This window comes from Panicum virgatum, chromosome 7N, assembly GCF_016808335.1.
Source record: "Panicum virgatum strain AP13 chromosome 7N, P.virgatum_v5, whole genome shotgun sequence".
Lineage (NCBI taxonomy): Eukaryota > Viridiplantae > Streptophyta > Magnoliopsida > Poales > Poaceae > Panicum > Panicum virgatum.
This window is the reverse complement of record NC_053151.1, coordinates 32,880,684-32,894,996: the sequence shown is the minus strand read 5'-3', so window position 1 is coordinate 32,894,996 and position 14,313 is coordinate 32,880,684. Positions and strand designations below refer to the sequence as shown.

General features: G+C 47.8%; 2 protein-coding genes and 1 long non-coding RNA gene across 4 annotated transcripts; 1 reads left to right on the top strand and 2 right to left on the bottom strand.

Annotated features, from left to right (window-relative positions):
• Positions 1-140: 140 nt before the first annotated feature.
• LOC120683344 (ATPase GET3B-like) lies at positions 141-4,277 on the bottom strand. The gene is made up of 11 exons (XM_039965419.1): positions 4,115-4,277; positions 3,586-3,794; positions 3,441-3,500; positions 2,806-2,898; positions 2,336-2,401; positions 2,186-2,254; positions 2,019-2,084; positions 1,340-1,402; positions 1,158-1,256; positions 779-913; positions 141-560 (listed from the first exon to the last, which is right to left on the bottom strand). The coding sequence occupies exons 1-11, from the start codon at positions 4,221-4,223 to the stop codon at positions 423-425; spliced, it is 1,107 nt and encodes a 368-aa protein (XP_039821353.1). The 5' UTR covers positions 4,224-4,277; the 3' UTR covers positions 141-422.
• A 3,516-nt stretch (positions 4,278-7,793) lies between these two features.
• On the bottom strand, positions 7,794-9,569 carry LOC120682947 (60S ribosomal protein L34-like). Its single transcript, XM_039964955.1, has 4 exons — positions 9,363-9,569; positions 9,189-9,268; positions 8,256-8,365; positions 7,794-8,155 (listed from the first exon to the last, which is right to left on the bottom strand). Exons 1-4 carry the CDS (start codon positions 9,439-9,441, stop codon positions 8,065-8,067), a joined length of 360 nt encoding a protein of 119 aa, XP_039820889.1. The 5' UTR covers positions 9,442-9,569; the 3' UTR covers positions 7,794-8,064.
• A 2,836-nt stretch (positions 9,570-12,405) lies between these two features.
• On the top strand, positions 12,406-14,155 carry LOC120682574. Of its 2 annotated transcripts, XR_005678489.1 has the most exons (4): positions 12,406-12,901; positions 12,987-13,103; positions 13,521-13,695; positions 13,937-14,155. It is a non-coding gene; the product is annotated as an uncharacterized LOC120682574 (long non-coding RNA). The 2 variants fall into 2 exon arrangements; XR_005678488.1 differs by having other exon boundaries at positions 12,406-13,103.
• The last annotated feature ends 158 nt before the right edge of the window (positions 14,156-14,313 follow it).

Genomic DNA, 14,313 nt, shown 5'->3' with positions numbered 1-14,313 from the left:
CGCAGTTGGTCCAACTGACAGTACACGACTGGCAAGCGTTGCGTCAGAAAAAAAATGGACTTGCGTCCCACTACCATCTTTCAAAAAAAAAAAAAGGAAAAAATGGAGCACAATGCACATGATTTTTGTGAGAGCGTAACTGGCAGACAAAAGGCCCGCTGCTGGGTCGTTCAATCTTATCCCCTTCAGGTTTCTGGGAACAAACACTGGTAACAAACGTGTGTTAAGCAAGCCTGGGTTCTCTGCTGGTACGCAAGCGTCTACAGCTCTACAACCTGAACAATGTGATTCTGGTGTGCATATCTTCTGGTGTCCAGGCTTAACCATACTTTTGTGCGTCACAAGTGGGCCATAGTAGTAGGTACCAGTAAGATGAAATTCAGAAGAAGAAATGCCGATGAAAAAGGTTTCTAAGGTGTCAGCTATTTCCACACTGAATCGCTCAGGAATCGAAGTGCAGGGACGCCTTTCAACTCCACATCAAGGAGCGGAGCCTGGATCAGCTTCAAGCCCCTGAGTTCGCGGTCCTCCCTTATCGCACTGAAGGCGCGTGCTTGTTCCTGAAATTAATTGTCAAGTTTCCACACAGACACTTGCACCCTGATTCAAAAGCTGTAGTACAAGCGATGCGCCATTCGAGAGCAAGCCTATATGCCGCACTATATATCCATTCAAAAGCAGTAAACTTTAAGTGCATGGATTCATCCTGTCCATATCAAGTGCTAGAAGACATGGGAAATCTGCTGCGGTTTTGCGAGAATGGAAGAAGTTTGCTTACCCTCCGTTTTGCAGCACAGAATCTGCAGTCGGATGCAGACGGTGGTAGCACTTGATTTACGACAAGCCTTCTTGTGTGTGCACCATACTTCTTTAAAGATGAGTGGAATCTTGATGACTCGCTAACTGCCATCATCTGAGAAAACAAGCACCCACAAGTAAGATTAAGCTGACTCCTCATCTGCAGCTAGCCCCATATTTATTTCATAACCTCATGTCAAGACAGAATTGTTTTTCTTGACTTCGAATCAGACTGTGAATGTACCCAACAACATAATTTATATTTCTCATGGGAGTCCACACATACAGGAGTAAACATGACTCCAGCCAAAATAGCAAAAATGGTGGTAGCAGTGTAAAAAATGGGTGGTAGCTTTTACCGTTGGAATTGTGACAATGATGAATTCCGTTGATCGTGGATCAACCAAAAGCTCATGCACTCTGGCAATCTGCTGCCTTAGTTTCTCTAGCCCCGAAGACTTGAAACAAGGAAGATGATAAGCTTGTAATTTGCTTTAAGCCCACATTAATATAAATAAACTGGGAACTATTGCACACTTACAATTTCTTGCCATTTCTCAAGAGACGATTTGAAGATTGGCATGGATGAAGCGGCATTTACACCCTGAAATTACAATGTGCAGTAAAATGCATTACACATTTGCATAACCAAAAGACTGTTTTCAAGGTCTCAGGAAAACTTTGGGCAAAAAAAGAGAAGAATGCATGTTGCCAGAAAAATTTCCAATTCTGCATCTTGTAGTACTTGCGCCCTTTAACGCTTAGTATCTGCACCACTTCTCTGCTTAAACAATTCGATACCACCAACATGCATTTGCAACAGAAGTATAGTACAGCCTACAGTTATGCCACACTGAGGCAGTCCATTATATTGTGACATTTGACTTTGCTGCATAGAATTTATTGCCATCTATTTCACATCAGCATGTCTACATAGGTATTGGTGAAACAGAACCAACACATTTACTCTGTACTCCAACACCAAATGACTCAAAATAGGGAAACCCAGAAAAATAGATTGGTGTTACAATTTACATACAATCAGACATATATAATTAAATCTCAAAAATAAAACAAATATCCCTAGTCCAAATTACCTAATAATGACAAGAAAAATGAAAAAAAAAGTAACAAGTTCAAACATATACTCATGCAAATGAGTTTTATGAAGATAGCATTGAGTTATAAGAGATAAGATTACTAGTTGCATTAAAGCTCACCTTAATGGCTATACCGAGGAATTTTTCAATCCAATTATTAGCTGACAAAAGCTTAAGTGTATGTCCCTGTGAAATAAATGTTTAGTCAAATAATTGTCGGTGGATGGAGAAAAAAAAAGATGAATAGTATAGTTTGATTGCAAATATTGAGGTGAGCGGGGACGAACAGTGGACGGAGCATCCAGCACTATACGCCTAAATTTATCAGTCCCTTGCAATTCGATTGATTTTATCAGCTGCAGAGGATACGCATCAAGTGATGGGTATTTTGGAAAATGCGTGAGAAAATAATAAATCATGTAAATTTTGATTGATACCTCTGATAGTGCATATGCTTCTTCAAGTCCCGGGGGGAATCTACTCAGCGTCTCATTGAGCATAGACTTTGCAACCATGAAAGGAAAGACAGATGTATGCATAAGTAATGTGATCTAGCAAGAAACTAAAAGAAATAATCTTCTCTTCTTGAGCAAACAAAGGTTTTGTTTGTGGCAATTGACCACTAAACTACAATGCTGAAGACCTGATACAATGATACAAGCTAAAGAACAAAAACAAGCATATGAAACTCCCCTAAAAAAACTTGAGCATCTCCTTACCTCAGGGCACAACTCCAATAAAGAGAAGATCAGTGCTCAATTAATATACACTTAGCCAGAAAAGAACTATAACTTGAAACTTTACAGTTACTACATTCATCTAGTGTTGTGATTTAACAATATATTGGAGGGCCATTAAACAAAAACAACTGGAGAAGGAAAGTGCGAATTTTCTAGGTGGTTTATACCAGATCAGCAAGTGTTCCAAGCCCCATACTTCCCATCAAACTGTTGATAAAAGATCCAACACCTGGTCCCCCCTCTAACTTCACACGGCTAATCTGTAAAAGAACATGTTCCAAACAATATAACAGATAGTTAAAGCGAAAACTACCATCACAAGAAAGAGATCTGTGACCCAGAAAATGCAAATGCATCATCACCCCTTGGGAGCAGTCTGGCCGATAGTGAAATGTTCTGGATCAACTTTGAGCAAAGAAACAAAACTAAGCATTTGTTTTACAGCAACGAGTCACGAAACACATGGTTGTTCCATATGATTTCTAGGGTCATTCAGAAGTAATTTGTCAACATCGTGGAAATGTTAATATCTATAAAAAATGTACTTGAAAGATCCAACCTATTCTTGAATACACAACTTGCACACACTACATTTCCAAAAAAAGACAGCAGTTATATTCATTGGATTTGTTGCTAAAATTATGACTAAAAGTCCAGCAAATGGCCAGTGAGCTAAAAATACGAAATGGGTTACCATCAACACAATCCAAGGTGTTTATTTTCCAACTGGACAGCACCTGCTTAATCACAGTAGCTCAGAGAATAAAGAATAAAGTAGACATTTTTGCATAATTTTCCCTACCTCGGTTGCAAAAAGGGAGTCAAATCCATCAATACGTACAGCTTTGCTGTCGCTCATGTCCTATAAACAGCATAAGCAATACATGTAACAAAGATAATAAAAACTCAATTCAAGTAGCATGTGCACAAGGTAGGCCTTCATATACTTGTTCAAATGAATCACCCAGTGATCGTGTTGGGTTCGTGGAGACGATGAGTGTTGGTTCTCCTTGGTTGGCAAACTTCACAGCAAGTGCCGCTGCCATGCTGGTCTTCCCAACACCGCCCTTGCCTCCAACCACGTAGTACCTTTGCGTAGCATCAAGCATCTCACTGAACCTGCCACTCACATCCACCAGACTGGAACTGCATCTCTCTGTCAAAGGTTTCAGCAGGGGCATAGTCAGCGTTTTCCTTCAAATTCAGGGGGGCCAATCTCGGGTTCTAAATTAGTAAATCATTTCTGAAGCGAGAGTCCCAGGCACGATGAAATTGATGGGACCCCACAAAATCTAATATTTAGAACCTCCCCGCACAATAAAACATTAAAAGACAAGGATTTAGCGGCCACCACCAACTCTTGGTTTCTAATCGCAAAAAAATTAATGAAAAGAGGGGATTTGTAAAGCACCCGAATCGAAAGTCCCGCGCATTGGCTTCCAGGTACATGAACAAGGGATGGGCAAGGGGGCAAACCTTGGAACTTCCGGTGAGACACAAGGGGATCCGCTGCCGCCGGCGTCGAGATCCGGCGGCAGGCAGCGGTGGCAAGTCGCCGGGACGTAGGGTTTAGGAGAGCCGCCATTTTGGTTTTGCCGGTGGTGGGTTTAGCGTTTGGGACTTTGGGTTGCGCCTTTTGGAGCGGTTTTGTGTTTTGCATAATGCGTAACTACTAAACAATTTATAACCTTGGTTAAAGATACGGACATGGGTCAAGATGGCCGAGTTTGTCCGGACTTGTTTAGTTGCAAAATTTAAAATTCCAAAACTATACTATCGAAAAGAAATCTTATGTGCATATAGTATTAAATTTAAATAAAATAAAAAACGAATTGCATACTTTACTTATAAATTGTGAGATGAATCTAATGAGTCTAATTAGACTACGATTAGACACTAAACTGTTACAGTAACTACTACAGTACATATGTGCTAATGAATACTCTATATTTACAGACGAAAATTGTAATTAGTTTTGTGATTAATCTATATTTAACACTTCAAATATGCAATGATTCTATTTCAAAAATTTTACACGCGCAACTAAACAAAGCTTAAGTCGTACCGGCCCAGAAAGGGTATGAGTTCGATTCCGATTCTTGACAATAATTTTTGTCTTTTGTCTTTTTTACTGGAGTGGCCTCTGCCATGAGTGGCAATAGAAAATTATAGTTGGCCAGATGGGCCAGGCCCGCTAGGCCAGCATGGGCACGGCCCCGAGAATGGCCCGGCCCGTGGCCAATCGTGCCGTGCCTGTGCTAGGCGCCGGGCCGTGCCTGAGCCGGCGAAGCGGCCCGCGGCACGGCCCGGGGGCCGGCACGATAAAAGCCCGTTCAACATCCTAATAAAGCCCATCTGACTTACCCTAACTCACTCGTTGCTCAGTTCCTCTACCCACTCCCTCCTCGTGCCGCCGCCCCGGCCGCCGCTGGTCCACCGCCGCGCCCCGGGAGTCCCGGACGCCGCCTCCGCAGCCTCGCGGCGCAGCTCTGCTCGCCCTCCTCGCCTTGGCCGCGGCGGCCGCCACGAGGGCCGGGGCGCCGCCGGCGTGCGAGCTCGTCCTTGCCCGCCTCAACTCCTCCCACCTCCTCCCGCTCTACAGCGCCTGCCAAGGGCCGCCGTCGCCCCCACCCGTCGCCTGCGCCGTGGCCGCCCCCGCGCCCGGTCGTGCTGGCGTGCCCAGGGGCACGGCACGGCACGGCACGCCGGCGCCCTCGTCGGGCCGTGCACGGGCCGGGATACCAGCACAGCGGCGCCGCTGTGCCCCCGGCGTGCCGTGCCTCGCCGTGCCAGTGCCGGCCGTGCTCGGGCCGTGCCGTGCCCGGGCAGCCTAGTTGGCCATCTATACAGAGAATGAACCATTGGGCATCAGGAGAGCCGAGGCTTGTTCTCCGGCAGTTGGTTCGAATGTCACTGCCATTCAAAGTTGCCTGTCGTCACATGGTGTGCTTCTTCAGAGCTGCAAGCTCGTCTGCTCGTCATCAAGAGGAACCAATCCACATCAGGGGTCCTTCCTTGACTACCACCGCTAGTTACACTGATGCATCATGCCCAGATCAGCGCCACGTTCGAAGATCGGCGTGCCCGTAGCTGCTGCCTGCTGCCTTCTCTGAGCGTCATGCCATACTTCATCGTGCAGCCTCAGACGCCCCCATTCCTTGACCCGCGCCCCGGCAGGTCGAGCTCCTGGGCCACAACGCCATCAGCTGCGCGCGTTCGGCCCCGAGCACCGGCGCCGCTCGACTTCCTCCGCGACATCGACGGGAGACGGCGAGACGGTCGCTCCAAATTCCGGCGGGGTGGTCATCAGCACCGACCGAGCGAGGGCCTTGTTGGAATCGCCGCCCGCCACCGAAGCCCCAGAAGCCGGCGGCGGGACCGCGGGCGCCCTCCAGCAGCGCCGTCGCGCGATCCATGCCGTCGAGGCAGGAAAACGACCAAGTCAGAGTGCTTTCATTTAAAACCTGGACCGTTCGTGTTGGATCCGACGGCTGTGAAGGATCAAGGGGGTGGACGGCAGATGAGAGAACACCTGCGTCTGTGCAGGCACGGACGCCGTCGTGGCGCCGGTGGCCGCGGCCACGCACCAGGTACCCTGAGGGACAAGGCCTCGCCGGCTCGCCGCGCGCTCCGGCCAGGCCAGCCGTCGACGTCGCGTTCGCGGATACTGCCCCGCCGGCCCGAGCAGTCGGCCGGGTTCCTGCAGCTGCTCGGCGTCCGACGGCATCACCGCGCGCCACCACGGCTAGCTTGGAGGCGAAAGCAGCGTCGGCCTCGAGCAGCGCGATCACCACGGAGCTTCAGCGCTGCGCCATCCCCCGGCTCCCGAGCCAGGAGACAGCCTCGTCAGATGCCTATGCCTATCATACCGAATCCGGACCGTCCGTGGCCTATCGTACGGACACCAGGGACCCAAGGGGGGGACGGTAAATGAAATACCGTCCACCCCCTGCGCCGCCGCGTCCTCTCTGCTCCGCGCGGGCGGCGCCTCGCAGGGGAAGGGCCGTCGCCGCCTTCCCGCCCAGCCCCCGGCTTGCAGCGACCAAGGGATGCGCCGCCGCAGCAAGGTCCGCGAAGGACGCCGTCACGGTGGCTTTGGTCCCCGCCGAGCAGCCACGCAGACGTGTTGCCACCCCGCCCAGACGCCGCCGCGCGGCGCGCCTCGATGGCCTGCGCCCTGACCAAGACGACGTTCCGACCGAGCGACGACCTCGCCATTGCGGCTGCCCGGTGAGGCCTCGCCAGGAGTTCAAGACGCCATCGGCGGCGCCGCGGCTGGATGCCAAATGCCAGTGCCATCCTGGGTGGGTTGCCCCTTGCCCGTCCATGGACGTGACCCTGTTCGGTTTGGCGACGTGAGTTCCTCTTCCTCCAGGGCGACGGCGTCGTCATATGTTTCTTTCGCCACGCACGAGCTCCCCGGCTCCAAACGCGACGCGAGAGCTGCGATCCTGGCGACCTCCAACCCTGCTGCAGAGGCAACCCAGCGCACTCCAACTCTGATGGCGGAGTCCAACCATGGTCCATGGGGCTCATTGCAGTTTGCTAGTTGCAAACTTGCAACTACAGATTCGTTTCATTTTGCACGAGGAAACAGAATGAAATGCGTCCGTACGAACCCTTTTTACACTGCAGTTAGGTGCAGTTTTATGAACTCTGCTCAGTAGACGTTATCTTCTTGCTGGAAAGATATGCACTAGCTCTCCTAACTATTCTCAAAGACAAAGGAAAAGAAAGAAAATGTGTAGACTGTGAACTTGCAGTTGCAGTGCTATACTGCATCCACATGTGATCGGACTTTTACATCACAGTAACCGTAACTAGGCTTTGCTATGCAACACGGTGTTTGGAAGGGATTATGCACTCGGAAGTTATAAATCCAATACAAATTGTCTGTGCATCTGAATAAACATGCTGACTCGATCAGTCCTAACGAAAGGGTTCAGCCCACTGACAGCAGCAAAATGACAGGCAAAATATCAACAAATCGCCACAGGCATCGAGATAGAATAAAAAAGTCATATATCCCTGTGCCTTTCAACCTCTTCATTTGGCGTGGCCTAAATCCAAACATCACGATGCTCACAAGAAGTTTCACGGATAGACCAACCAGAAAACCACAGCAACTCCCTCAAAAAAAGAAAACCACACCAACTGGCATGAACATTCCCTTTCAAGAGCAACATGACACAAATAATGCCCAGACAGAGAAAATCTGTGGATATATAATTTAGAGTAGCCAACCACAAGGAACATGGAAGACGTCTAGACTTCCAACTCGACAACATGGAAAATTGATCGCAATCTCTAGCTAGATTCAAATTCAGAAACCACCAGCCTAGCATACAGATAGAGATTTTTTTACTAAACATCCATCACCATCGTCCTCCAAAAAGTCCTCAAGGGTGTAGAGAGCTTTGGCTGCCTCATTTTGAAGTTGTCTTCTCCTTGGTCTTTTGGATCTTTAGAACCTTCTTCACGATCTTTTGCTCCTCAACCAGGAAAGCGCGGATGATCCTGTAATATGGGAATGTTAGGAGATGGGGAACGGACAGAAGATATGCAACGCTACTATGCTAGTCAGCATCAACAGATAAAACCATGATAGCATACTAACCTTTCCCTAACAGCCTGACCAGACAGAACACCACCATAAGGACGGTTCACGGTCCTCCTGTTCCTGGATAATCTGGATCTCTTGTACTCAGCAGGCCTTAGGTGAGGTATCTACAAGATATCAAACCAAACATTGGTTACAACTTATATACACGAACAAGTTCGATAACAATACACAGCATGAACCAAATTTGTACCATCAAGCAATGTATTCCTTGCTGGGCATTATTATTACAGTAGCAAGAGACATTCTATGAAACTGCAACTACAAGCTCTACTGCTACAAGAATATTCCCACGACATGTAAAACAGCCAGCATCCTATTACTGCTGCACCAGTGACTGATACAGACATGAGGAAGCAGCAAACAATTAAGTCAATCTGTCATATCAATGCATTATCTGATCACTTTGCAAGTATGTATGACCGGAACAAACGAACAAACAATAAAATTGAAGGATTTAAACACATGGATGTGACCAACTAACATCAGGACATAAAGTCCAAGAAGGCTGGCAACAAAACCATGAGGGGCTACTTCCTATATCCGATACTGTGGATTATGTGTTTGTTGATTACAAAGACACCTTCTCAACAGAAGATTTAAAGACCATAGTTAGCACCACTCCGTTGTTTGTATAACCAACTTGATTTGCATTGGTAACCATGTCTACTACTATTGTAAATCAACACAAATTGAAGCCTCGGTCACCACTGACGCATTCATGAAACACCAGGTGCAATCTATCATTCAGTAAGACAGACCTGGTGCATAGGTTTTCATACCATGTCAAATAGGCCGGTAACTAAAAAATTGGGCACCTGATTCACATTATCACCAAAGACTAATCCAATCCCAGAAAGCTGGTAGGCTAATTCAAAGCCACACTAGCTCTACGGTTTCCAATTGGAAGGGAGAGGGGCGGCTTATTACCCCCTGGATCTTCTTGCCGGTGACCGGGCACTTGGGCCCGCTCGCCCTCTTTTTGGTGTACTGGTACACGAGCCTCCCTCCTGCGGCAGTCGCGTGGCAGTCAGGTACGCGAACGGCGGAGGAACTCGAATCGCAGCAAGGGAAATCGGGGCCGGGCGGAGGGGGATCTCTCACCTGGGGTCTTGACGACCCTGGTCTGGTTGGACTTGGTGGCGTAGCTGTGCCGCTTCCGGTACGTGAGCCGCTGCACCATGGCGTCGACCTCTCTCTCCCCCTCCCTCTCTCAGTCTCTGCTCGGGGCGCGGCGGCGGCGGCGGCTGAAACGCTGGGGCGAGTAAACTTGTTGGGATGAGGCGGGGAGCGGATAAAAGGGAGGGATCCGGAAGCTGACCTAGATCGGACGGCTGCGGATAGCTTGATCCAAGGGTCTGTACGGGTGGCCGCGATAGCTGGGGTTAGATCAACTCCAATCGAACTGCTTGATTTTTTCACCTCCTCTTTTTTCCATCCTATAAGGGACGGATTGAATTAGGCTAGGACCACCCGTCCTCGCGGCCCTCGCTGACATGCACACAACCCAGTTCACCAACTAAATTGTACCCAGAAAACACAACTCTGTAAAGATCAACGCTTCCAAACACTCCTGCCTCCAATCCAACGGCCCTGGATCGTTGGCTTCAACGCGTTGAAGCGGAATCGCGTTGAGCCCGCGCGTCGCCCGCCCCTCTGCCCCCCGCGCCCCGCGTTCGATTTCCTACCAAAAGTAGTGGCGCTTCTTCTTCCTCCCGGCGGGATCCCGCGCGCCGGCTTCCAATTCCAGCGCCCACCTCCGCGGCTCCGCCTCGCCCACAGCCGGCCCCTACGCCGCCTCCGGCCGTCGCGAACCGCACCCTGCGCCGAGTCCGGCCGTGGCCTCCACCCGTGGCCGCCTACGCCTGCGCCTCCTCTGCCCGTGGCCGCGGCGGCCTCCGGGTCCGACGCGGCCGCCTCCTGCGCCGGCCTGAAGCCTCGGGCCTCGCCCGTGGCCGTGTCCGGCCGTGGCCGCGGCCGCCTCCGGGTCCGCCTCCGGGTCCGACGCGTCGCGGAAGGAGGGGGACGGCGACACGAGCGCCGGGGAACCGTGAAGGAGGGGCGGAATGAGGCGCTGGCGAGGGAGGGGCACGGCCGCGAGCAGGTTCGTCCGCCGATGCCGTGGCCCGCAGGCGGGCTCGGCCGCGGCTGCCGGCACGCGCGCGGGTTCGGCCGCCGTCGCCAGCACGCGCGCAGGCGCAGGATCCGACTACCACTCAAAAGGAGGTGCACCCATCGAACGCCCTGAAGAGAGCTGAAGGTGAGTAGATGGGACTTGCTCGATTTCACCTGCAGCGATGTTTTTTTTTTGACTGGATCTGCAGCGATGCTGATTCTTGCTGTTGTGGTAGTGCTGTAGTGATGCCTCCTTTTGAGTGGTAGTTTCCCATGAGTTCTATGGATTTGCCGATCGAAACACAGAGCAGGTAGGCTGGAGCTCCAGTACCAAGACTGCAGACAGGTGAATAGATGATTATGCAAAATACTAACCAACGATTGACTGACTAATAATAGCATATGTTTAGATGTGAAGATATGTACCAAATGTGTGCGTGCCAGTCTGTAGGTTCTGAGTCTAATTGTCTTTTACTTTTTTTTTCTTGCACAAGATAGTTACAATGGTGGCCAATGTTATCGAATTGTTCCGTCATAGACAATGCAAATATTTTGATTGCAATTTGCAATGCTGGATGGAGTGGCAGATTTTATATTCTGCTGACCAAGCATAAGTTTTCAGGTTTTCTATTTTGTATTTAGGAAACTAGCTGGCAGCATCATTTGTATGCATGTTGATTAGTCACCACCTTTCTTAAAGTGTTTCTGTTTCATGTGTCCTGTAGGGCATTCTTCTTGAATAGAGCTGAGAAGAGTCAACTATTTCAGCAGCAAGGCATTACCATAAGCATTGGAGAAGTAACTTCCACAATGAAGCCCATAGTTCGTGAGATATGGCAAATCCCACAAAGAGTAAAGAAGCTAATAGAGCTCTTACCTGATCAAGAGGTACGGTTTCTTTTTCATCTGAACCTGCACATGGGCTGATTTCATTTTGTGTGTGGGTATGAAATGCAACAGTCTATGGTAAGTAATTTAAAAATTAGAGAACTAATTTGCAATGGATCATCATTTGCTTATTGCCTAATAAATCCAGTATATGTATATGCATACAAATGGAATTGGTTCCTCATATGGCGTTCACAGTATGTCTTTTCCTCCTGTTCCAATCAGATTTGTAGAGCACCACTGAGGTGATTGTAAAAAAGAAAGAAACTTTGGGGGCAAGGTAAATCACATAATCAAGCTAACTGCGATTTTCTGGGGCATTGTCTTCTAACAGCATCAAGGTCAAGATCGACGGTAAACTGCAAGGTAGAAGAATCACAAGATGATGCCATGACATGTTATCAAGCTCCAATGGTAAGCTACCATATAAAAGATCAAGTTCTTGCTAACTCCCACGAGCAAAACATGATGCCCACATTGCTATGGACCTGGTTCGCGTTCTCTTACACTACTGGACTCATATGCAGTACTTTATGATTTGATTTGCTCGCAGCGGTAACAAAATTAACTTCCACAGTCTACCAGTGACACCTCAACAAGCTTGCTGCTGCCTAGGTGAGCTCTTCCCTTTTCCTTCCTTTTGGTATATGTCCATGCCTATAGTCTGTTCATGTATACATGGCAATGGTGTTTTTTCAGCTATCCATGGTATTTTTGGTCGGCGCTGGTTGAGATGGGCAACACCTGGGTCATTGTTGCTGTCTATGGCTCTCGAGAGGTGGAGGCCCCTACTCTGATTAGTGTGATTTCACATTCTTATGGGCACATTATGTTTTAGGAAATGCTTCTGAGGGGATGTTCTTATGGGCACAACATGTTTGTGGCATATATTTTTAGGCCAATAATTTGGTGCTTCTGAAATGGAATGTTAATACATGAAACTTTTTCTCTGTTGAAACGTTGTCATTAAGGGTAAGCAAAATGGAGTGCAACTCGTGCCAGCCCTTGTCAAAAGGATGCTGGATAAAGGCATGTTTTTGTTTGGCTACATGAATTTGCTGGGTGTGATGGCAGTGAGAAGCAGGTCAAGGGCTTGACTGCATTGCAGAATAAACGAGTCAAATTTGCCTGTGACAAGTATGTGATTTTTGCCAGTGTGAAGTCAAGCATTAGCATTTGTATTTTCAGTATATTGCACCAAAGAGTACTTAGATTATTGACACAACAACATGAGTTTTTAGTATGGTTTTTTATCCTTGTGTTGGTGTTTCAAGTAATTTGCACCTATGGATACATAAATAAGATTGGTGACATATTTTTCACCTCACTGATGCACACTCAGTGAGACACTGCATTTACACTACTTCATGATTTGCAGTTTACACACTTCCTGTGAGGTTATGATCCTTCCAGTTTTATTTGAACATAATCTCATTAAGATGGACCTTTGCTTCCTCTTAATTTCCTTAAGGCCTGATTCGAGAATTGTTATGCTGTGTTAATGGGTTGGAAATATAACATCATAACTTCAGGGGCAGCTTGATAGCATCAAGAAATTGTCAAAGGAGTATGCTGAAGCCAAAGAATTGGCCCTTGCATGTGCTTGCCCCCTTGTTACCTGTGCCTTACATTTTCTACATGTGTGTACGATTTTGGAACTTTACTTACTAGAGCACTGGTTTGAACCTTCTGCTATCCGCTTACCCTTACTTTCCACCTTGACAGAGGCAGGCCAAACCGTTGACCTTGAAGATGCTGAGCACTTCCTTCAGAGTGATACACTTTTTGGCGACAAGATAGATGAGATCGTCAAAGAATGGGATGCAATTGTGCAATTGAGAGGTGGTAAATCATTCTCTCATTCGGAACAGCTGTAGAACTTGTAATCTAAATTTAATACCTTTGAAAAGTTATTTGGTGATGTGCATCTTTCTGGTATGCTCTAGCATAAACACAAGTGTTATTTAGGTGTTTGTTGATGCGGAGCAACAATTATACAATTATGATTTGTGTTATCCCAAATCTTAGACATGTTTTTTTCAGCCACACTGCATCATGGATATGCCAACATGTTTTTTAATCCGCTGGTAACATGCTTCTCACCATTCTGAGATCCTTCATTTACAGATAGTTCTTAGCATTATATTGCTTTTTACTGATATGATGTATACACGAAATTATCTGATGATTATGGTCAAGTAGGATGTGTGTACAGCTGAATTTAATGTGCCTCCCATTTTTTTGGATTTGATGAATCAGATACCTCTGGATTCTGGTAGTGATACACAAGGTAGCTACTGGATAAGAATATAGCCAAGCAAAGAGCCAGGTTGCTTCTTGCTGTGTGAGTTGCTTGAGAGCGAAGAGAGCAGAAATGAGCTTCTCCATCAGAATAGGAAGAGCGGAAAAGGAAATTTGCTTCCTGCTGTACAAGGTAGCTAGCTCCTGATTTTGTTTTTATACGATCTGCGAGTTCATCTATACTTCTAAAGGCCTGAGAGTATCGTAAGAACATACTGTCTAAATCGAATGAAACATATATATTTTCTCTTTTCATTGTTTTGATGTGTATGGATGAAGTGTCACCCATAGCGATAGCACAGGCAAGCTAACTATCCGAGATAAGAGATGGGCAACCAAATTAACTGGATGACGTGTTCTGTGTCCCATTGCAGGGATGTTGAGGAAGCAAAAGCTGCGGTATGCTTGGATGGGATTCGGCAAAAGCAGAAGCTACAACATGTATTGTTTTGTGTACGTTTGAAATTTACTCGTGGCGTTAGCACGGGCACCTTACTAGTAATATATAGGGAAATTTTCTTTCCAACTTTCAATTTTTAGAGGAGAGCTGCTTCACAAGCTTAATTTTTGTCTTTTCTCTCCCCCCCCACTCCTGTCAGGTGAGGTCAGCTTGTCATTGTCTCATCTCCTTCGTTTCCTTTCCCCTCCCCTCCCCTCGTGCTCCTCTCCCCGTCGCGAGTAGGGAGCCGCCGCCGGCGCCCTCGTGTTGTGGCCAGCAGTGTGAGCCGCCGCCGGCGCCCTCTTTCATCGG